This window comes from Oryctolagus cuniculus, chromosome 1 (assembly GCF_051225735.1).
Source record: "Oryctolagus cuniculus isolate XC-2025 breed Fujian yellow rabbit chromosome 1, ASM5122573v1, whole genome shotgun sequence".
Classification (NCBI taxonomy): Eukaryota; Metazoa; Chordata; class Mammalia; order Lagomorpha; family Leporidae; genus Oryctolagus; species Oryctolagus cuniculus.
The window spans coordinates 30,711,625-30,735,333 of record NC_142867.1 but is presented as its reverse complement, the minus strand read 5'-3'; the positions used below and the strand labels follow the sequence as shown (position 1 = coordinate 30,735,333).

The 23,709-nt window shown below is 43.7% G+C and overlaps 1 protein-coding gene across 4 annotated transcripts in view; it reads right to left on the bottom strand.

Annotated features, from left to right (window-relative positions):
* SLC1A2 (solute carrier family 1 member 2) overlaps positions 1 to 23,709 on the bottom strand; it is a 168,423-nt gene that overhangs the window by 12,405 nt on the left and 132,309 nt on the right. For all 4 annotated transcript variants that reach the window (XM_008269754.5, XM_051825964.3, XM_089309686.1 and 1 more), the window contains exons 8-10: positions 19,767 to 19,961; positions 13,052 to 13,186; positions 1,170 to 1,401 (exon numbers count right to left, since the gene is read on the bottom strand). In XM_008269754.5, the coding sequence (XP_008267976.1) occupies positions 1,170 to 1,401; positions 13,052 to 13,186; positions 19,767 to 19,961 (562 nt within the window). The remainder of the gene's footprint in view (positions 1 to 1,169; positions 1,402 to 13,051; positions 13,187 to 19,766; positions 19,962 to 23,709) is intronic.

Sequence of the window (23,709 nt, the reverse complement as noted above, 5' to 3'; positions counted from 1 at the left end):
TGAATCAATTCATTGATTTTTGCAATTGCCTCTAATGAGTAGGTTCCCTCAGTAGTCCATGTGAGAGCTCTGGCTAACCCACACGTGCACCTGCTGTAGAGGGGATGAGCAAAAGACAGTGGCTGGTCCACTAGCATTCTAGACTTACATTACAGTCACATAAGGAGCATTGCATCTGTGCCACTGTTAATTGCTTGCCAGAAGCCTCAGTGTGTACTAAGGATGACTCAGAAGCAACACAGGAAGAAAGTAATGATTAAAAGTGACATTCTTAGCAGGAATGACAAAGGTAACAGAGATCTGTGTTAGGTCCAGAATATCCTCAGCTGCTATGTGGTAACCTCTTAACTAACCAACTCCCAACATTGACTCTGCTCACCTGCCAGGGTTTCTCCAAGTTTGCTCCACTCTGGTCATGATGCTGTCTTTGACAATGTCAAATTAATTAACATGAAGGCTATACAGAGCCCATCAAGCCTGAAGACATGGCACCCAATTGCTTGTAGGGGATCCCAGAACATCTATGCTACAGGAAAGGTAGCACTACCAGGAAGTATGTGAGATGTCATGCTTTTCAAAAGACATCTCTGAGTAATTGCTCTGAAGCATAGTTACTCTTTACTATGACGCTTCCACATTTTTGGAGCAAAGTGACTTTCAGGTCAAAACTCAGTCTTCTCACAAAAATAACGGAGAAAAATATAGCTGCATAGAATTATGTGGGCACATGTTTTCCAATATATGATATGCAGCAAGGAGGTATACTCTTGTTATGCAAATAAAATGATGCTGGAAATCTCCATTGATGTTTCATTGAGGAATACAATATTTGAAGGCCAAGAAAATTCCAGAAAACATAAGTTCTTGGGGAAAATATTTGAGAAAACCTATTAAATTAGTGGCATGAGGGTAGATGGGGAATCGCAACAGCTGTTATAGTTCACATGAACAAAACAAGCAACTGATTGGCTCTTCAATGTTAGACCTATTGATTTCCCAACTTGTTAGACTCAGTTAGATGATATGGGACTCACAGAAGCTTGGGTTACATGATTCTTTAGAAAAATAAATGCAACAATAATGGATGCAGGGCTTTGTGTTGTTTCTTTAAAGAAATCAAGCATGCACTACTAAATACAGGTCTCGATATCCAGGAATGGGAAAGGTACCTTGCACTCATCTACTATGACAGAGTTGTGTGCAGCATAGACACACTGATTAGAGTTGCTTTCCCTGTGATTCTTCATATCATCATAAATGGACTGGGTCTTGGTCATTTCAATATCTTCATGCACTCGGTGTTGGGAGTCAATGGTATCCAATTCAGACTTGGAGAGGTGATAGACAATCCCAGCCCCAAAAGAGTCACCCACGACATTGACTGATGTTCTCATCCTGTCCCTGGGGACACAGAACAGAAGAAAGTTTAGTGAGGAAGCAATACGACATGGTTGTTGAGAGGTCAAATGGAGAGACCTGGGCTGAGTTCCGGCTCTACCTAGTCCCTCTGCCAGACCCACGGAAAGTCACTTTACCTCTATGAGCTTTGATTTCCTTGTTCAACCACACTTCTTTTTTTTCCTTTTTTTAATAGAAAACTTTTATTTAATAAATATAAATTTCATAAGTACAACTTTTGGATTATAGCAGTACTTCACCTCATACCCGCCCTCCCACCCCCAAATTATTCCACCTCCTACTCCCTTTCCCATCCCATTCCTCATTAAGATTCATTTTTAATTATCTTTATATACAGAAGATCAACTCTATACTAAGTAAAGATTTCAACAGTTTGCACCCACACAGATACACAAAATATAAACTACTGTTTGAAGACTAGTTTTACCATTAATTCTCATAGTACAACATATTAAGGACAGAGGCCCTACATGGGGAGTAGTTGCACAGTGACTCCTGTTATTGATTTAACAATTGACATTCTTATTTATGACGCCAGTAATCACTCCTGTAATGAGCTGCCAAGGCCATGGAAGCCTCTTGAGTCCACAAACTCCAACTCAATCATACTTCATGTGAAAAGCAAATGAGATATTATAAAAGAATGGTAAGTACCCAATTAACAATAGTAAAGGAAAAGTGGGGGCAGGAAAAAAAGAAAGAATTATAAGAAATAATGTGTCTGAATTTCAAAAGCAGAAGCCAGGTGCCAAGCATCCCATGCTATCTCCAGCAATGCCTCCTGCTCTAAACTGTTTTTTGAAGACACCACACTACCTATGATTACTTTATTTATTATTCTACAGGAAAGACTAGCCACCTGTGAACTTTCCCATAATAAAAAAAAAATCACCACTTTATAACGATGAAAACTAACCCTGCCTCTTCCCCTGAACCTTAGTCCTCGTATCCCATCTCTTCTCATGAACAGAGACACAGCTGTTAGATGAGAAATCTGACCACAATTTTCTCATTGACCAATATATGGTGTGACTATATGCCCTGGAAAAACTAAAATATCGTATCCTGCTCTATTAACTTAAAAAATAAGTCTTCCAGAATATGTTTGGAACCAGGAAGTATTAAGAAAAGCCTTCCTTAAATCTTGTGTTACAAGTTCTCTCTTAAAAAAATATGATGGCTGATAACCCTCCCTCTGAGATCATTACTAGGAAAGCTAATTAAGTTGTAAAGAGTAAATCAAATAGTGTCTTCTTATGCATAAATTAAAGCCAAATCAGTATGAAGAATCTTTTAGGCCATGTTTACTAAATATTCAAAACCCTAAAGATAAAAGTGCTGGAAACACACACACACATAAAATAGAAGTTCAAGTAAAAATTCTGTGGAGATATTCTTAGTCAAGGACAATCTACTTCTCAATTCAAGTAATAGAAGAATGCTACAATTAGTTCCAGCAAAAGTGGAAACTGTAATTTGTTCTTAGAACAAAGGTTTAGGATAAATTCTAATTGCTGTTTCAAACCTATTTCTCATTATAGAATAATGATAAAGCTACATATGAAACTCCTGTTTCTTTAACCCTTGACTTGTTGAGTTTAGCTCTAAGAATCAGTCCATGAAATGATCTAGAGAGGAAAGAAATAATACGCATGAAATGTAAGACATAGGAGATTCAGAAGAAATTAGGATGGCTATGAGTGCAATGGAAGAGGCAGAATGTAAAAAATCAGCCAAATCATGTATGATTTTATCAGACAGATTCAGAAGTTAGGTCAACATTTCAAGTGTAATAAGGACCCATTGAAGGTAAAGACCATGCTTAGTCCACTGAAGAATGGACTGAAGAAGCACAGGACAGAGTGGAATTCAGTTAAATAGAACGTGCTGCACATGTGAAAATACAGATTTAAGGAGATTTCAGGCGAGAATTATAGGACTTGAAGACTGATTAGCCATTAGGAATAAAAATAAAAAGTCAAGGATTCCTCTTAGATTTCTTTTTTTAAGAATTCATCTATTTACTTGAAAGAGCTACAGGAAGAGAAGGAGAGGGAGAAAAAGAGGGAGAGTGAGAGAGAGAGAGGGAGAGAGGGTCAGAGGGAGGGAGGGAGGGAGGAGGGCACGAGCCTCCATCCATTGACTTACTCCCCAAATGGCCACAATAGCTGCAGATGGGCCAGGGTGAAGCCAGGAGCCAGTAACTCCATTTGGGTCTCCCACTTCAGTGCAGGGGTCCAAGTACTTGGGGCCATCTTTTTCTGCTTTCCTAGGCATACTGACAGAGAGCTGGATTGGAAGTGGAGCAGCCAGGACTCAAACTGGCACTCATATGGGATGCTGGAAGTGCCGGCAGCAGCCTAACCCTCTGCACCACAACATTGGCCCCCATCTTAGATTTCTGAATCTGGCAACCAGTGGACATTGCCACCTCAGGTAGGGGGGCACAACTAATTGGGAAGGAGAAGTTTATGACTTCAATTTGATGATGTTGAGTGTAAGGTGTGTGACCCTCTTAAGAGAAATATCCCACACATGGCTGGAAATATGGACTGAGAGCCAGGAGTCCCACCAGAAGTGCAGGTAGTAAATTGGGAATCATTATACATAAATAGTCATGTATGTGACGGGATGTTTAGTTCACCTTTGAAAAGAATGTAGAGTCAGGACAATCTACTAGAGTACTGAGGACAACCAACATTAGGGCCAAGGAGTAACAGCCTGCAAAGGCAAAAGGAAAGTAGAAGAGGAAAGGGAACTATGTTTAAAAACAAGGGTAGAGAAGCCAATTACTGCCAAGAGGTTGGTTTAAGAAACACAGAGGCCACTATTGACCCACCAAGGGCAGTTACACAGAAGCAGAGATAGAAGCCAGCTCACTGTATGGAACACAATTGAATAAAAGTTAAAGAAGTGCAGACATTATGCATAATCAACTTATTCATGAAGATTGAGAAGTCAAGGCAAGGGAATGGTAGCCAGAGGGAGGCAGAAGATAGACAAAAAGAATTTTGGTTTCCTTTACTTTAAGAGGTGGAATACTAGCACATTTAAATCTGAAAGAGAGGAGTTAGAAGAAACTGAAGGTAGAGAGAAGAGGAAATAGCTGGGGCAGTTAGGTCCCCAGGTAGACCACAGAGGTGGGATCCACAGTGGAAATGAAGCCCATGTCCCTCGGTGGAAATTCTCTGCTCCATCATCCAGAAGAGAAGCAGGGAACAGCATGTCTCAAAAGACAGATTTCTAAGGAGATGGTAAGAAGTTAAAGGAGATCTGTTGAACAGCAAGGCTTCAATTTGGATTAAAGTATAATAACCCGACCAAGCCAGGATCCTCTGCCACAAAGCATACCGGGAAAATTCCCAGGATGCCTAGCCAGGAGGTCAATCAGGACTGACCGGCACAACAAAGTATGCTTGAGGCCACCCAGGGAATGTCTGACCAATTCTGGGAAAGTCCAACTTTGGCCCAAAGCAGGATATGGGAATTTATGGTCCACATGTGGAAAATTCCTCCACACGCAAATACTTTCATTTTTTTTTTCTCCAAAATCAGCCCTCTCCACTCAGAAAGGCTTGTCTTTCATGTTGGTCTCAGGAGCTTTTAACCTCCTTGGTTTAAAAAGGAAATCAGAGCTGACTGCTATCTTTGGGTCTGGGTGCTGTGCATCAGACCTGCGAGAAGGGGACGGAGACCAGAGCCGATGCTGTCATTGAATGGATTCTCTACAGGGCACACAGTTGTTCTTTACAGGGTCACCAGGAACAAAAATGAGAGAGGGGCTTCACTGTGTTCTTTACCCTGAGTCACTGGGTCTGGTTCACTGGAAGAAAAGCCATCACCAGGGCACTCTGTCGCTTTGCCATATCTTGCTCTCAGTCCCCCAACAGGAAGATGTGGGATTGTCTGAAGGTCCTGATTCTCACAGAAAAACAGAGCTGAAGGAGCTGGATTGCCCACAATTCATCTGATTCCTTGTATTGGGTTGAATCACATGGAATTGCCATTTCATAAATCCAAAAAGGTCAAATATTGGCAGCTTCACATGATTCAACTTAATAGAAAGAAGCCATGGCATCTGCCTCTCTGGATGCTGGGAGCTGAGGAACTGTATCAGGGGCACAGAGTGGCCATGGGGTCACCTGAGGCCCCTGGTCTAAGGGCATGATTCTGGCATCCAAGGGCTAAAGTTACATGGGGTTAGGGAAGGGAAGCAGGCCCACCTAAGCACTGCTTAGATGTGTGAACTTTGGATTCCAGTTGCGCTGCAGTCCTGGCTCCAGCAGGGCAAGTTCCTTAGCCTTCCCACTCAGCTCTGCCACTTGGAAAGCCTGGATAACAATACTCACCTCCAAGCATGCTGAGAAGGTGGTACCTGCTAATGTGTATGGAGTACACACCATGTGAGAGACCCCCCAACACTCTGCATAGAACTTGTGGTACACAGCACAAAGTGAGTGCTATACCAATGGCTGTTCATCATATTCCTGTCATCAGTCCAGGCCATAAGCAGAAAGAATCACCTCCTTTTAGCCTCCTGTCAAGTCTTATATGTACTCCTCTTTTTGTACCTACATGTGTTTGGGACTTCTGGACCCTGTTCCTAGACTAAAGTCTTTGAAGGCTGATCCACGTTTTAGAATCATCGTGTCCATGGGGCACTGGATCAGGAACACCTCAGACACCAAAATCTGCAGTTGCTAAGATCCCTTTTATAAGTCAGCCTAGGCCGGCGCCACAGCTCACTAGTCCTCTGCCTTGCGGTGCCGGCACACCGGGTTCTAGTCCCAGTTGGGGCACCGGATTCTGTCCTGGTTGCCCCTCTTCCAGGCCAGCTCTCTGCTGTGGCCCGGGAGTGCAGTGGAAGATGGCCCAAGTGCTTGGGCCCTGCACCCCATGGGAGACCAGGATAAGTACATGCTCCTGCCATCGGATCAGCACGGTGCGCTGGCCACAGCGCGCCAGCCGCGGCAGCCATTGGAGGGTGAACCAACAGCAAAGGAAGACCTTTCTCTCTGTCTCTCTCTCTCACTGTCCACTCTGCCTGTCAAAAAATAAATAAATAAAATAAAAAATAAGCCAGCCTAGTATCTTCATATAATCTATGCACAGCCTCCTGTATACTTGAAATCCTCTCTGGATTACTCATAATACCTAATATGGTATAAACGTTATGCAAATAGTCATTTTTCTGTATTGTTTATGGAACAATGAAAAAAAAAATCTGTGCATATTCACTAAAGATGTGATTTTCTGCCCAAACATTTGGACTGATAGTTGGTTGAATCTGCTGATATGGAACTGATGGGTTCAGAGAGCCAACTGTATCCAGTTTTTGGCAGAGGCAGGCTTGAGGAGACTGGGCAGGTGGATATGTGATGGAGGCAGGGTGAGGATGGGCTGTTAATCTGAGTTGGAAGCAGACTAACTCTATACAGAGAACTGGTTTTGTTTAGCAAAACATCTGGATTGCAATCCTGATATCTCAGTGGTGAACAAATAGGTGGCGGGCCATGACTTAGGAAAAGGAGGAACACGGAGAGCCCAAATTGCTTTGCACGTGAAAGTGAGAGTGGTAGACAGAGAGCTGGGGGAAGACCCAAGGAGAGGGACAGCAGGGAGATCAGACAGACAAAGAAGACCAGGAAAGGGGATTTACCAAGGCAGAGAGAACACAGAAAGCTTTCCTTAAAAAATTTTTTAAGAAAATTGGTGCCTAATATTAAATTTTAATTTTAATTTTAATTTTTATGCTTTTTGAAATTATTCACAGGGATTACTTCAGAGAAACAACACTGGAAACTCAAAGATGGGTGAAAAGAGACTTTCCTTTTCATTTTGTGCCTCTCCTGAGGCCACTCCCCTTGCCATGAACATGTTTGTTTTGTGATGTGCTAAAGAAATGATCTTGCTGTGCAGATGTATAGCCCCATCCTGCTCCCTTGATCTGCCATTTCAGTGCCTTGAGCCAGGGACACTTTGGCAGGGGAGGGATGGGCTCTGTGGAAAAGGGGTCACACACCAAGGAAGGGTTTACCTAGACTGGAGATAAAATGGCAAGAAGCAAGGTCGTGTAAGTGGGAAATCAAAGACTAAGATAAACTTAAGCCCTGGGATATGGTGAATGTAGGGCTTCATTTTATTTCCTAGTAGACATGGAAGAGAGGTTAAGTCACAGACATGTGTGTGGTGTGTCCCTGTCAGTACACAGATGAGACGGTCTGTATCGATAACCTGGAACGCCCAAGGCACATCTGCATGATCTGAGTTTGAATCCTCATCCATGTATTTAACATCCACTAAACTGAGATGGATTGCTTCTGTCTGAGCCTCAGTTTCTTCAACAATATGGTGGCAATAATGCTCTCAGTTGCCTCAAAATGTGCTATGACTTAAACCAGTTCATATTAAGTGCTGAGCATAATGTCCAATACTTATGAGGCGCTCACTAAGTATTGGCTTTAAGCATCCTTAGTCCTTTGAATTTATTCCATTGAACGAATGCATGGCCTGCCTACTCAAGGAAGGACAGAGGTTCTCATGTAGCCACAATCAGGGTCTCCCGTTCCTCTTCTGTCTCTAGTCCATTGCTTCTGGGAGGGAGGGCCTTGGACGGCATCATCTGCATCACCTGCAATTTATTAGAAATGCTGAATTTTGGTCCCCACAGTCCAGACCTCCAAAATCTGCAGGAGATTCTAGAACACAGTCAAGTTAGAGAACCAAAGTTCTATTCCCTGCAGGAAGGGGTGCTAGCTGGAGCAGCTTTGGAAGCCTTCCTGCAGGCTGGAAGCATGCCAGCTCCACTGTATTACCCTGAGTAGCAAATGTGAGCCCAGATCAGATCTCACCAGCAGAGTGTATGGTGAGAAGTGGGTCTCAGGTCCATGCAGGTTTCACTGTCTTCTCGCTTTCCCTCCCTGATCTGTGGTGAGACCCAGTTACCTATCACCTCTCCTGGGTATTGCTTCCCAGCTTTCACTCCCGCCCACCTCCTCCACACAGACAGAATGGGTTGTCAGTGAGATCTACAAACCTCTGCCAAGAGCTCCCCATGCAAAGGGACCCAAGAGGAGGTTCTGCTTTTAACCAGGCCTGCACATCCAGTGCTGCAGGACACAGACACTTTTTAGCCTCCTCGGTCTTGGCTTTCACCATGACATTTAGAGAGCAGCTAAGCCTGCCTGTTGAAAAGCATCCAGGGTGTAGCAGGCAGTAATGAGGCTGGCTGGTCTCCAGTAGTTGGCAAACACCATGACACATTAAATGTCACTGCAGGCTTTGTTTGGTTTTAAATTGAAAAACTGCTAGTTATAAATGCTTATAAACCTTGTTAGGGAGGAAACATTTTCCCTTTTCTTTCTCTGTCTTTTCAAACTACTTTTTTCGGGAACAGCCGGCCTCCCCTTGAACCCCAATCTCAACTCAAACCACCCCCCCCCACCCTCTCCTCACACAACAACAAGCACTCTACAGCCATGGGCCCAGCTTGTTTCCAGAACCCCTCTCGATGGTGAGAAAGAATGTGGCCCAATTACTAATTCAAAGCAGATCGCATTCAGCTCCAGACTCTGACACACATTTTCCCAGGGTCCTCTACCCTTCCTTGTTCTTTTCTTCTTAAAAGGAATGCTCAGGCTTATTTGTATACCCATTTGTATATCCATCACAGCCAAATGCTACTCCAGGGCACTCACAGGCATTGGGTTTAGACTTCTGCTCTGAAACTGTTAGGTCATTGTTCCCATTGTACACATCATGTAGCTGAGGCCCAACGAATGAGACCCTTGCCCAAAGTGCCACAGAAGAGAAGTTCAGAGCTCTCAACCATGCCCCTGCCTCTTGGCCACATGGCCTCTGTCCATGTGAAATCAGAGCCCCCATACCAGAGAAGACCTCTTCATCTGCTCCCTTCATTCCAGTGCCAGCCTAAGAGAGCTTTCTCTTTTATGACTTCATCAACATACTTAATCCAAATGTATCGTCATTTTCTGTTGTTGTTCAGTCGACTCCTTCCTGCTGGCCTGTGTCAGCCCTGGAGTCAGGGTGCCTGGCTTCCCTGTGTGAGTGTGAGCACATGAGCACCTGCGTGGAGTGATTCAGGATGACCCAGTCTTATGCCATTTGCTAACACTTAGGTCAGAAGCAGGCAGGGTCTTGAATGTTTCATGAAGTGACTTTTGTCCAACAGGCTTGGAAGCAAGTGATTGCCAGGAAGACCTGGAACCACAGTGATAAACCTAGTGGGGCTGGAGGACGTGAATTCTAAGAGTGTCCAAGAACTTGACTGCACCCCATTTGTCCCCATTTAGAATATCTGTTTTGTTTTAATCCTGGAAGGGGAGGGAAAAACAGGTCAAACCAAAATTGCCTTGGTTAGTACCTTCAATCAGAGTGTTTCTACAACAAAATACTTGAGACTGGTAATTGTTAAAGAGCAGAAATTTCTTTCCCTGCAGTTCCAGAATCTGGGAAGTCCAAGATTAAGGTGCTGGCAGCTGGTGTTATTACATGATAGAAGGCAGAACAACAAAGAAAGAAAGAGGACTGAACTTGCCCTTTTATGATATATCAATCCCGCTTATGAGGGTGGAGCCCTTGTGGCCTGATCACTCCCTATAGTGTGACAATGGTGATTAAATTTCAACATGACCTTTGTAAGGAAGACACATTCAAATCAAAGCACAGTGTGACCCTAATACAACTGTCTTCCCCACACTTTCCAACTCTGGACCTCTTTCCTCCTCCCTCCCACTGTTAGAACTGCTTGGTAGAACTTAGGAGGTTATGTGGGGGTAGCTTAAAGGGCTATGACCTGGCCACACAAAAGCTGCTGGGATTCAGACAAAAGACTTGACCTTTCTGATTGACAGTCTCGTCATTTGTTAAATACATCAACAGGTTCTTTAAAGATTAAATGAAAATAGAAGTAAAGACACTGTAATATCCACCACATATCAGCTCCTTTTTTTCTGATAATATTAGTGTATTTTTCTGTTCAAAGAAATGTACTCATTTGCATTATAATGAAGGCAGTCTCTATAATAATAGCTTTTTGAAACGATGACCCTCTAATGGTGGAGTTTAAACCTCAGAAACAAGCCCCAAGAAGAGACTGGGCCACACAGTCACAGCAGGCAAGGGAACCTCAGTGACAATAAGAGTTGAAGAGGCTCAAGAAGCAAAGAGGTGAGGGAACATGTAAGGGACTGGTCACAGGGGAAGCATGAGGAATGTGAACAGCACCCTTGGACATGGCAGTTGTGTGGTTAAGGTTAGTACTGATTTATGAGCTCTTACTATGCATTGCATTCTCAAACCTCTACCAAGGTCTTCATTTACGCCTTCCCATCCAAATCCTACCCCACTCCTTCAACTCCGTCATCCCAACCCTTCACACCCCACACTATCATCACATCTCAGCTACCTTGTCTGAGTGAATGTCGTCAGAAAGGCTGCCCCTTGAAGCCAACGCAGGGCACAGCAGAAGGCCCCACCACCACCTCCCCCGAGACAGCTGCAGGGACTGACATGAGGTTATTTAGTTTGCTCTTCAGCCTCGTGCTAGAGGCATTTCCAGAACATTTCTCTGGTGATAAAAGAGTCAGTTGGGAAGAAGACCCATGGCATTCCTTGGAGCTTTCCAGTGTTGAACAGATCATGTCTGAGAGCCACTTCTTACTTCTAACATAACATCATTGACTGCACCAACAGCAGGCACATTTTATGTGGCTTCCTTTTAGTGGGCTTTGTCACTTTGGATTTTTTTCTCTTTGAGAGGGTGAGAACAGTGAGGAGAAACAAACTGAAGTTCATAAAATATAGTTTCTGGGTCTTAATATCTGTGCCACTGTCAGGAAAAAAAAATGTGTGAGGCAGCTTAAAAAACAAGTAAGTGTAGGCACTTTGGTCTTGGAACTGTAGGCCAGAGCACTTGTCACTCTGAACCTCTGACACTGAAGCCCAGGGCATCATTCAAGGTCTTATCATTTCATTCTAAGACTAGATAGGAGGCATCACTTATGCCTCCCAAAACATCAAATGGGCCCTTAAAGAGGACCCAGTTCAACATCCTGGTTAGGGACCATCTGGCTCGACTTGCTCACCTTTGTGAATGGGCAGCAAGTCTTCTACACCAGGAAAACATCCTCCATTGGGGAAGGTAGTTGGACATGGTTAAGTGCATGGCCTTTGAGGTTGTCTGCCTTGCTCCACCTGTCGCCACTTCCTGTCTCTAAGAACACTAGACTACTCATGGTCCTTACTTATTTGTAGCCTCAGTGCCTGCTGTGGTTTGGATAGGATTTTGTCTCCACTAAAATTTATGTCTAAATGTGGTTGTCAATGTAGCAGTGTTGAAGGTCTGTAGGTGGGATTAATGTCTTTCTGTGAGACTGGATTAGTTCTTTTGAGAATGGGTTAGTTCTTGCAAGAGTGAGCTGTTTCGAAGCGGGTCAGCTCCTTTGTTCCCTCCTCTCTTCCCCCCACACGCTGTCCTTCTGTTCTTCTACTATGTGTGGAACAGCATGTGGCCCTCACCAGAAGCTAAGTGATGCCAGTGCCATGCTCTTAGACTTCCAGAATGAGCCAAAATAAATCTCTTCTTTATAAATTACTCAGCCTCTGGAATTCTGTTATCATAACAGAAAACAGATGAAGACAGTACTTTTGTGCAGGCTGGCCTTGACCAGCATGCCTGTTTGCCCCTCTATCTACCAATACCTAGGTGATGTTTACCTATTAGTTATAATTCGGCTCAATTATCACTGCCATTGGAAGCTTGGATACAACCATGAGCAAGAACATGGTGGGCTCCAGAACCAGGCAGACCTATGGTTGAATCTCAATCCAGCCCCAAGACACTTGACTTCCCTAAATCTTAGTTTCCTTATCTATAAAATAGGAGAGATCCACCAATCCTCAAGTCATGTTAAAAAAGGAATACATAAGGTGTTCCATACAGTAGCAGGAATGTGGTGGGCACTCAAATTCAGCAACTATTTTCACCATTTCTTGGTTTCCCCACTCTGCCCTCCCATCTTAACCTGGGACAGAAGCCTCTCTATCATTATGCTTTTGTGTTCTAATTTTTATTATAGTTCATTGATGTATAATTTATGTACGATAGAACATACCCATTTAAGGGCATGGTGTGATGACTTTTGACAAATGGCTATTTCTATCATGCCTTAAGCTTTCCTTGTGCCATTTCCTAGTTAATCTCCATGCCCCTACCCCTGGTCCCAGGCAACCACAAATCTCTTTCTGTTGCTATCTGTTACATTTTCTTTTCCTAGGGCTTCATATAAATGGGATTACAGAGTTCACACTCCTTTGTCTCAGGCTTAATTTGCTCAATATACTGCTCTGAGTTGGTTCCTTATCACTAAACATTTAACTTGGTATTATAATCTAGCTGATTCCTCCACTAGACTGTGAGGCTACCAAAGACTCCAACTTTTTCTTCTTGGGTTCCCAGAGACACTCAGTGAATGTTGGAGGAGAGGAGTCAGGAAGGAAGTAGGAAAGCTGCCAAGGGGATTGGCTATGATCTTGGTTGCAACCTTGCCACCCATGTGACTCTGGGAGGCAACACTCAAAGTACCACAAGAACCCATCTGCAGGCACTTACAGCAGCCAGTCCACAGCCACCAGCAGACTGATGTCCTCCGTCGGCAGGCCCACAGCTGTCAGAATCAGGAGCATGGTGACAAGACCGGCACTGGGGATACTGGCTGCACCGACACTCGCCAGGGTGGCTGTGAGGCTGTGAGAACAGAGAAGGGCAGGTCACAGGAGGAGGAAAAAGTCTTGGCAAAATCATCCTGGGCCATTTGAAGCTCTAATTTTGCTACAGTCAGAAAATCCTCCTCTCTCCTTTTGCCAAGGAATAGGGAAACCTGAAGTATGGAGACCTAGAAGCAAGGGTCTGCTGGGGTCTGTTCACTGTGATGGATGCCTCTGCATTCATGGATTGGAGCCTGAGTCCATCATAATACCCAGTTAGCCCAGTGTAGCACAGAGCTGAAATAAGGTAAAGTGGCTCTCAAAACAGGCAAGGAAATACTAAAGAGAAGCAAATCACCCTTAAATTCCTATAGGAACATGACTGCATTCATTTCTGCTTATGCCTCTATGTCTCTGTGAGCCCCAGAGATGTGTGCACTACATGGCAACAGTCTGGGGTGGGGGTGGGGGGAGTAAGAGCCACTGCCAATGTCATGGTAGTGAATATTCAGACTAAACTGAGTGGACGCTGGGAGCACAAACCAACATATTCCAAATGAACTGAGCTTCAGATGTCTGGATGCTTCACCATGGGCTGGAAAAGACATTATTCCGAAAGAAGATGCCAAGAAACAAAAATGAAATAAGGGGAAGGGGGCTTTCTTTCAGAGACATCTCATCCTTTTATTTCCAAGCAATGCTGGGGGACACTCAGCACCATTTTGAAGTTTGTCTCTGGGAAGGGGTTAATCTAGAGTTCAAGCACCCTGTCGGGGTGCCAGGGAGTCTCTGCAATGCAGCCAACAGCAGTGCCTTCCCTCCTCTTTCCAGATGTCACTTCTACAAGCTGACATTTCTATAGGGAAGATGCTTCTGAAAGCAGAGATCCCCAACTTGCTTTTGTGGATGCTAAAAAAGATGAGGGGCTGCTTTCTTTGTGGTTATAGAGTTCTAGTGTTTCTAGAATAAACACTTGGACTTCAAACCAACAGTCAGACTTTCAACGTGTGACCAAGTACAGATGGGGAAGAACCAAGTCTCCCCCCAGCCCCCTCTCATGTTGGAGGAAACAAAGGCCCTCAGAGATCCTGTGTTTTTGTTAAATTTTTTTCCCTACCATCCTCCTACCCTGAGTTATGGCTATCACTGTATGAGCACCTCTTTGGGCTTTGATTCACAGAACCCATCGGCCCCATTAATGTGGAGCTGGTGTTAGGGTTTAGAGAAGTCCACCTGCCTTGAATCCATCTGGGTCACAGCAGGTGTAGTATGTGGAGGGTGTCAGCCAAAGTTCTGGACTTGAAATACCTGAGTTCAAATCCCAGCTTTGCCGATTATCAGTGCCAGGACTCTGGGCAACACAATGTATTTTGTGCCTTGAACTCTCATTTGTAAAAAGGAACTAATAATGGTCTTTGATTCATGGGGTGATCAGATGCTTTCAGGAGCTAATACGTTTAAAAAAGAGAAAAAAGAGAGTCTTTTTGCAACAAAATGGACACAACTGGAAACCATTATACTTACTGAAATAAGCCAGTCCCCAAAGACAGATCATGTTTTCCCTGATCCGTGGTAACTGAGTACCAAAAATATAATGTATATGAGTGAAATTGACATTTTGAGACTTGACTATTGTTTACAGCCCTAGTCTCTACGGTTGAGGAACAGTGCTTTTTTTTCCCCTTCTTACTATTCGTTGAATTCTTTACTTAGTGGAGGGTTAAGCTTATGATTATAAAATAAACTGAAGGTATGTCATAGTAAAAACTAGAAGAAAGAATAAGAAAGGAAGGAGGGTGGGAGTGTGGGCAGGAGGGAGGGTAGGTGGGAAGTATCACTATGCTCCTAAATCTGTATATATGAAGCAAGTGAAATTTGTTTGCCTTCTATACATAAATTAAAAAAAATAAGAGAGTTGGACCAGTGTTGTGGCACAGCAGGTCAAGCTGCCACCTGTGATGATGGCCTCCCATATGGGTGTCAGTTCATGTCCCAGTTGCTCCAATTCCAATCCAGCTCCATGCTAATAACCTGAGAAAAGCAATGGAAGAATGTCCCAAGTGTTTGGGTCCCTGCCACCCACATGGGAGACCCAGAAGAGGCTCCTGACTTCTGGCTTTGGCCTGTCCCAACCCCGGCTGTCATGGCCATCTGGGAAGTCAATCAGTAGATCTTAAAAAAAAATCTTAAAAAAAAAAAAAAGGGAGTTCAAGTACACTGCAACCCACCACCCCCACCTCTGTAAAAGTATGCTGTTAGTCTTATCCAGAAATCTGGGCAGGGCCAGGGTGCTTTGCAATGAAAACTTCCCTAACGCCCCAAGAGCTGAACAATGGGAATTTTCAGCCGTTTCCCCAAGGCAGACAAAATACCAGGGAACAGGAACTTCCCAAGTTCCAATATTGCTGGTTTCGAATGTGTATTTATTTATAGCACCTCTGCTTCTGCCATGTGTCTCTCTTACTGGTCCTTTTGCTCTGGAGCCATGTTATCTGATTAGCTTTTGGTTAAGACCAAATCCTAGCGGGCGCCGCGGCTCACTAGGCTAATCCTCCGCCTTGCGGCGCCGGCACACCAGGTTCTAGTCCCGGTCGGGGCGCCGCAGTCTGTCCCGGTTGCCCCTCTTCCAGGCCAGCTCTCTGCTGTGGCCAGGGAGTGCAGTGGAGGATGGCCCAAGTGCTTGGGCCCTGCACCCCATGGGAGACCAGGAGAATTACCTGGCTCCTGCCACAGGAGGGTCTGTCTATGGAATTCTAGACCTCGTAACAGTTTTTGGACAGTGATTTTCCCTTTGTGCACTCACCTCTTTCTGCTTTGCCTGGCTTCCCACTTCACTAGGGCGGTGCCAGGAGGCTGTGCAAGACACCATACACACAACATAGGAGCAGAACCTCACAGTAAGCACAAGGCAGTTACTTGGTAATGTCTGCTTTCCCATGAGGAAACCATTGACTGCATGAGTGGACACACTTGCAAGGCCTGCTGGCAGTGGGTATTGTGGTGCAGCAAACTGAGCCTCCAATTGGGAAGCCCTCATCCCATATCAGAGTGCCTGATTGAGTCCTAGCTGCTCGGGTTCCTGTCCGGCTGTCTGCTAATGCACTGGGGAGGCAGCAGATGCTGGCTCAAGTGTTGGAGACCCAGCTGAAGTTCCTGGCTCCTGCTTCAGCCTGGTCCAGCTCTGGCTGTTGCAACCATTTGGTGAGTGAACCAGCAGATGGAGGATCACTCTCCCTGTCACTCTGCCTTTCAAATAAATTTTCTTAAAAAAGAAAAAGAAGGAAAATGATCTTCTAAGATTTGAACAATCATTTGCTTGATTCCAGTGTTATCCTGGATCTTAGTGCCTGTCTCATGTTGATATTGAAAACTATGAACTAGTGGATATGTTGGGAATTCTTGGCCACTACTTTCTTACATGCAAGGAAAGCAAAGGAGGAAGAATTTACTTGGAAGCACACCATGAAGCTGGACTTGGCTGTTTTTCCTCCAATTAAATCGCAGGCAGTGAGCTGCATGCACTCCAATCTGGGTCTTCCAAGGGGAAGCCCCTGTCTTAGCTACAATTAAGAAGGATTTGGTTGAACTTGCCCAGGAAATAGAGATTTAAATGTATATGGCCAAGCGTATCCTTTGCCACTGAAAATTCTCAGTAGCATCATTTTTTTTTTCTGACAGGCAGAATTAGACAGAGAGAGAGAGAGACAGAGAGAAAGGTCTTCCTTTTCTGTTGGTTCACCCCCCAAATGGCTGCTACAGCCAACAGGCTGCGCCGATCCAAAGCCAGGAGCCAGGTACTTCCTCCTGGTCTCCCATGTGGGTGCAGGGCCCAAGCACTTGGGCCATCCTCCGCTGCCTTCCCGGGCCACAGCAGAGAACTGGACGGGAAGAGGAGCAACTGGGACAGAATCCAGCACCCCAACCGGGACTAGAACCCGGGGTGCCAGCGCCGCAGGCGGAGAATTAGCCAAGTGAGCCACAGCACTGGCCAGTAGTATCATTCTTAATATAAAAAAAACCCTATGTAGATAAATTCAAGTAATTCAAGCACAATCCTAACCTCTTATTCATTGGTTCATTTTTTTCTATCTTGAAGTCCTCATCTTACACTGTGAACCTGATAGGAAGCATAGTTGCTACCAAGGCCGAAAACTGAGAGTCCAGAATTCATCTTTACATGGCAAAGGGAGCCCTTTTCTCTTTGAGTTTTTAAAATCAAGGAAGGTTGGCTCCCTGTCGCATGTGATATCTTTAGGGACGTGATCTAGAAGGTCTGATACTGGGGCCTGAAGCATGTTTTCTATTGTCAGTAAGGCCATGGTATTCACAACATCACTACCAAAATTTTCTTTAATATTCTAGGTGTATTGTATTTTATTGACCATCAAGAAGCATATCAACACTAGTAGTTAATATTTACTAACAGGTATAATGTATCAAGCACAATTAGGCTCCCAGACATTCTAGAAAGTGTGATTACTATACTTATTGTACAGATGAGGAAACTGAGGCTCCCTAGTATATACATCATAGGGTGGTGTGAGGATTATGTAAGGAAATAAGCACAATCCAAGAATACAGTATAGTGGAGGCATAGGTATAACGGCTAAAAGCACAGACCCAGAGTTAGATTGTCCAGGTTCAAATCTCATTTTTAGCACTACACTATAATGGTAAATGGTGATGATAACAAACACTGCAAACTTTTGTGGGTTTACTTTACCATTCTGTGCCTCACTTTCCCCATCTGTAAAACACAGAACCCACTGCCTATTTTCTAGGGTCCGTCCTTCCTTCCTTCCTTCCTTCCTTCCTTCCTTCCTTCCTTCCTTATTGTTTGACAGGTAGAGTTAGACAGTGAGAGAGAGAGAAAGAGAAAGGTCTTCCTTCTGTTGGTTCACCCCCCAAATGGCCGCTATGGCCAGCGCTGCACCAATCTGAAGCCAGGAGCCAGGTGCTTTTTCCTGGTCTCCCATGCGAGTGCAGGGGCACAAGCACTTGGGCCATCCTCCACTTCCCTCCCAGGCTACAGCAGAGAGCTGGAGTGGAAAAGGAGCAACCGGGTCTAGAACCCAGCACCCATATGGGATGCTGGTGCTGCAGGCGGAGGATTAACCTAGTGAATCAAGCCAGGTACAAATAATAGGGAACAAGGGATGTTGTGGTGAGCTGGATGGTACCTGTCCTACAAGATACCACAGTGTTTTTTGTTTTTTTTTTTTTTTGCCACCTATCATAAGACAAACAAAGCCTTCAGTCCATGAATCACCAATTTATAAGCCCTAATCTTGATTTTGAGTACCTTCTTCACAGGAAATAGAGATATTAGTAAGTAGGGAGGTGACATGAATAAGACGATAGAGTGGGGGCCGGTGCCGTGGCTCACTAGGCTAATCCTCCACCTGCAGCGCTGGCACCCCGGGTTCTAGTCCCGGTTGAGGTGCTGGGTAATAGTCCCGGTTGCTCCTCTTCCCGTCCAGCTCTCTGCTGTGACCCAGGAAGGCAGTGGAGGATGGCCCAAGTGCTTGGGCCCTGCACCTGCATGGGAGACCAGGAGGAAGTACCTGGCTCCTGGCTTCAGATCAGTGCAGTGCCGGCCGTAGCGGCCGTTAGGAGAGTGAACCAATGGAAGGAAGACCTTTCTCTCTGCCTCTCTCTGACTATAACTCTCTATCTGTCTCTCTCTCTCACTGTCTAACTCTGCGTGGCAAAAAAAAAAAAAAAAAAAAAAAAAAAAATAGAGCAGGCTCACTGTTCCTTCTTTTTTCTTTTTTCTTCTTACTTTAATTGAATCCAGAAACTATCTCTGGGCTTAATTGTCACTTCTATTTGGAGTGAGAGTAATGGTATTGAAGCAATGATTGCAAAGTGTCTTATATCATGTTATAATGTATATATGACACTGAGTGGTTTGAAGACTGCTGTTTTCAATGACTCTACTTATAAAAAAGAAGTAGTAAAATTGTCTGGGCTGGTAGGTCTGATCTTCAAGTTTACAGAAAAGCTGTGTGTTTTTAATAATCCCTTGGGGAAGCATATTTTCTGACTTTTTAAAGATAATGACTACATATAGTTAATAAAAATGCTTTGATAAAAACAAAAATACACACTATTTATTTCTAATGAAATAGTATATGTTGTATTGAGGATGCTCTTTCAATATGTCATCATTTCTGCCACCAGCCACTGAAATACTGAAGGGAGTATATTCCAATGGAAGAAAGATTAGATCCAGTGTCAGCTGATGTCAAACCCAGTTCCAGCTCTGCCAGCTCATTCCTAGTGCTGTGGCCTTGGACAAGCTACCATGCCTCTTAGCGCCTACCTTTCCTCATTTGTTAAATGCACATTGAAACAACCCTCCTGCCTACATCATGGGATTGTTACACATCAAATGGTTTCCAATTTCTGAAGCGCACTGACATGTGCCATAGAAACAGAAGGCCTGTTGCTTCCATGCCTCAGTCTTTTCCCTTTGAAGCCTGCCAATAATTCATCTTCTGCCATTTCTTTCATCATTCTTCCAGCAGGAGGACTGAGGATTCCAGTGGCCTCTGCCCAGAGTTTGGAGGGAATAGCACAGGAGGTTGTTTTGGGGTGGCCCTCCCTACTTCACTCACCTTACAGTCACAATCTGGCCTCCATCCAGGACGACCCCATTCATTTGGGCTATAAAGATGGCAGCTACCGCTTCATAAAGGGCTGTACCATCCATGTTAATGGTTGCTCCCACGGGGAGGACGAATCTGGTCACGCGCTTGTCAATCCCAAGGTTTTCTTCCAGGCACCGGAAGGTGACGGGCAATGTCCCAGCACTAAGGGACAGACAGAGAGAGAGAATTATGCCCACTTTAGAGAAACAGGACAAAGCACAAATAGGAATGCCAAGGCAGTGTTTGTTCTTTTGTTCCCGTAAACCAATGTGGCATTAAAAAAGTAGTATCTGGGGCCAAATTTAAAAACTAATGAGTAAGAGGCTCAAATTCAGTCTTATTAAGATGCTAATAGGCAACAGAATTTTTTTGGGTTCTGGATTTTGAATTCCACTCAGAGTTTCAAGTTCTCTTTTTTCTTTTAGTTGTTTTTCCATCTTGGATTACATATTGAAGAATGTTTGATTGCCTATTTTAATTTGGCTGTAAGAACACTTGTGTCAGAAAAGAATCACCTGTCAACAGCAAACTGGAATGAACTAATTTTGATTGACTTATAACTTCATACCAAAAATGCTGTTTCCAACAGAAGACTGCATGGATTGAGTCCAACCCTTGGGGATGGCCCTACTAATGTTGAGAATGCTGGACAACCATGGCAAGCACCCTTCATTATGAACCCGTGCATTGAGCAACTCACTGGAGAGCCTCGTGGACAAACTCCATGATATATAGTCATTGGAAAACTCTACTGTCTCTCCAGTGACATGTGCTTTGCAGCTAAGCAAAGATACAAGATGTGTGACTTCACACCACTCCTTTCAGGTATGGAATGGGGATTAATAGGGGACCTGCAAGGACAAGGGTTTCTGAGGGCCAGAGTATTATCTCCATGTGGGTAGAAGCGCATGGGAGGCTAGGTAGAGTTGCTTCAAAGCCTAAGTAATGTGGGAAGAACTGCAGAACACTCAAAGTGCCATACGAGTGTTTTGTGGCACATCTTTCTATTTAAATCTTAGTACAGTGAGTGGAAAATCTTCAATGCAGACAGCCTTTGCAGGTGTTTTCTCTCTTGCACCTCCGGCCTCAGTCATAGTTTCTACCTCTTATTAGATTTGGGGTCCAACTAGGCTGGACATAGGTACCTGCAGATGTCTCAGTTTCTGAGAGAAAGGGAAAAGATCATCAGCTTCAAGGAAGCGCAATCAAATATAGATTGCAGGCCTACAAAGAACAACCAAGGAACCCAGGAACTTAAAAAATTACAGAAGCCCAAATCTTCTTCTTATCAAACTATTGACACATAAGCTCTTCCTAATAGCCTTAGAGGAAGCACAGCCATCTTACCAGAAGATTCTTTGTGATTTCAGGTCAGAGGGCTATATCGTGCCTTCTTCTTGATCTTAGGTAGGGAGAAGAAATCAATGTTTGGGTCTGTCTCATCACTAAAATCTTATAAACCCAAGGCAAAAAGCTGGAGCCTGGCTTCATTCTTGAGCAGGGGTGCTATAGTATGTGGCTGCTGCCCCAGCTGTTTTCCTTGGAAGTCAGGCACCCTCCTTACTCCTCTCACCCATGCTCCTTTCTTTTCCTGGGGCCTTTCTGAAGAGTTTCCATGACATAATGATTGGTCTGAAATGGCAACCAAGTCATGGTTTGGCAGCTGGTGTTCTCAATCATATGAATATATGGGCACTTGTAGAATCACTGGAATATATTAATTTCTATAGTTGCAGTCATTTCTTTAAAATGTCACCAAATACTCTTTAGACATTAAATATACCATAAATAATGATTGGAAAGGCATGCAAATATTCTCTATTTTCTCTACTAGATGGGCTCTGTTTGTGTCTCAAAACCCTACACAGACCTAATTCATCTAAACTGGGACTTGAGAACACTGACGCCTTCCTGTGTTGACAAGCTGGCATCCTGACATGGCTTTCTGGCTCCTGCTTCAAAGACCATATGATCATCTTCAAGTATTGCTAATAATACTGCCAGATACTTGAGATTCTTCTTATTTTTCCCAATTAGTCTTAGTAGCATGCACTAAAGTCAGAGGGTCTATCCCAGGCCAGCCTTCTCTCCATTGTCCTTCCAGACACTAGTCTCTGCACTCACTGAGAAAGCCCATCAACTGCCTTCTGTGTAGTCATTCAGCACAAGGTCCACGGAGGCAGGAAGAATACTCAGGGGCTGGCCCTGGGCTTCCCATTTTTTTCCTTTGAGGCCATTATGACAAAGAAACTCTGAGTTAACTCTTGATGCATAACTCTTGCCACATTCCTTTTAAATAAAGAAAATTCCACACCACGGCAAAAGCCACATTCTAACAAGGTTAAAACCACATTTTTTTTTTTTCAAGTGAGATATAGGGTAGGGGGAAGAACTGAGTTTCACAGATGATGCCTCATTCAGATAACCCAAGAATTTGTCCTGGATTTAAAAATGAATGTGTACCATCCACATCCCTTAAAATACAGTCTGCGTTGTGATAATGGGATTGAGGTATTGGGATAATGGGATATTTTTTCAAAAGAAAAAAATAATATTTTGAAGTCATTTAATTTAAAAATCAAAGTCAAAAAGGTATTAAAAGAAAGGAAAGTATTTGACCATCTTTGAGTGGGGAAGAAGTTCTGAGCAAAACTGAAATTCTAACTATTAACTATTTAGTCACACCTTTGACTACGTACACAAAAAAGCTCTGTAAATTTTTAACACAAACGTCAAGTGGAGAGAGGCATTACAAGCAACATTTGACATGGGAGTTAATATTCTTATACATGCAGAGAACTGGACGATCAGTGAGGGAGGATGATCCCTCAGACCGGAAGTGTGCAGAGTCAGAAACAATCCAAAAGGCAGGGGAAAGCAGAGGGGGGCAGATGGCTAGAGGGAACACAGAAAGCTGTGTCTTCTCACTCTGAAACATTCGGCAAGAACGTTCTTTACCGGTAGCACTGGGAAGTTTCAAAGGGACTGATAATACCCGGTGCTGATAAGAGGATGGGGAAAGGCTCATTCTCAAGCCCAGTTAGCAGGGACAAAAAAAAAAAAATATCAAAAGTTATCTTCTTTTCTGAATGGCAATGTGTTGGTACATTTCTAAAATGCAGTGTGCATGCCACTTGGACTCAGAAATTCCACTTGTAGAAATTCATGCTTGGGGTCATCAAGCAACCTTGCAGCAATGTACAGTTGTTCACTGCTTTAGGGAAGGCCACGTTACGACAAACGCGTCGTTTGGCGATGACCTTCCACAAATGTCAGGGTGAACACATACAAACTAAGAGGCTATGACATTGCTGGACACTACAATCTGATGGGACTGCCAAAAACGGCTGAGACAATGTTACGCAGTCAGTGCACGACTATGGTAACCCGGATGCTTGTCACAGCCTTGTTTAACAGATGTGCCTTAAAAGCTCATCCATGGGGTGCAGTGGGGTCATGTTTGTACTCTGGGACAGTATGATGATGCTGTTTAAGAAATAGTAAATATCTATATTAATAGATATAATTCTTATAATACCCTGATCAGTGAAAATAGCAATTTATAAAACAAATATACTAAGTATTGGTAATAACTAGAGCTAAACTAAAGGGTTGCTACCAACTATTACTAGATAACAGAATAACTGGTTATGTTCAGTTTCTTCTTCAAACTTTTATTCATTGCCTAAACTTTCTCACAATAGCAAGTACCACACTCATATCCAGAAAACAAAAATAAAACAAAATATGATTGTTTTCAAAAATAATGAATACTTACTTTCTCTCCAAAGAAATATATTCTTTTTGGATAGAGATACTTAGACATAAGAAATTTATAAAACCATACAAAAATAGGAAATTTTGAGGAGTTTTTTATGTTGGCAAATGGGATGGAAAGTCTGGCTCCCCA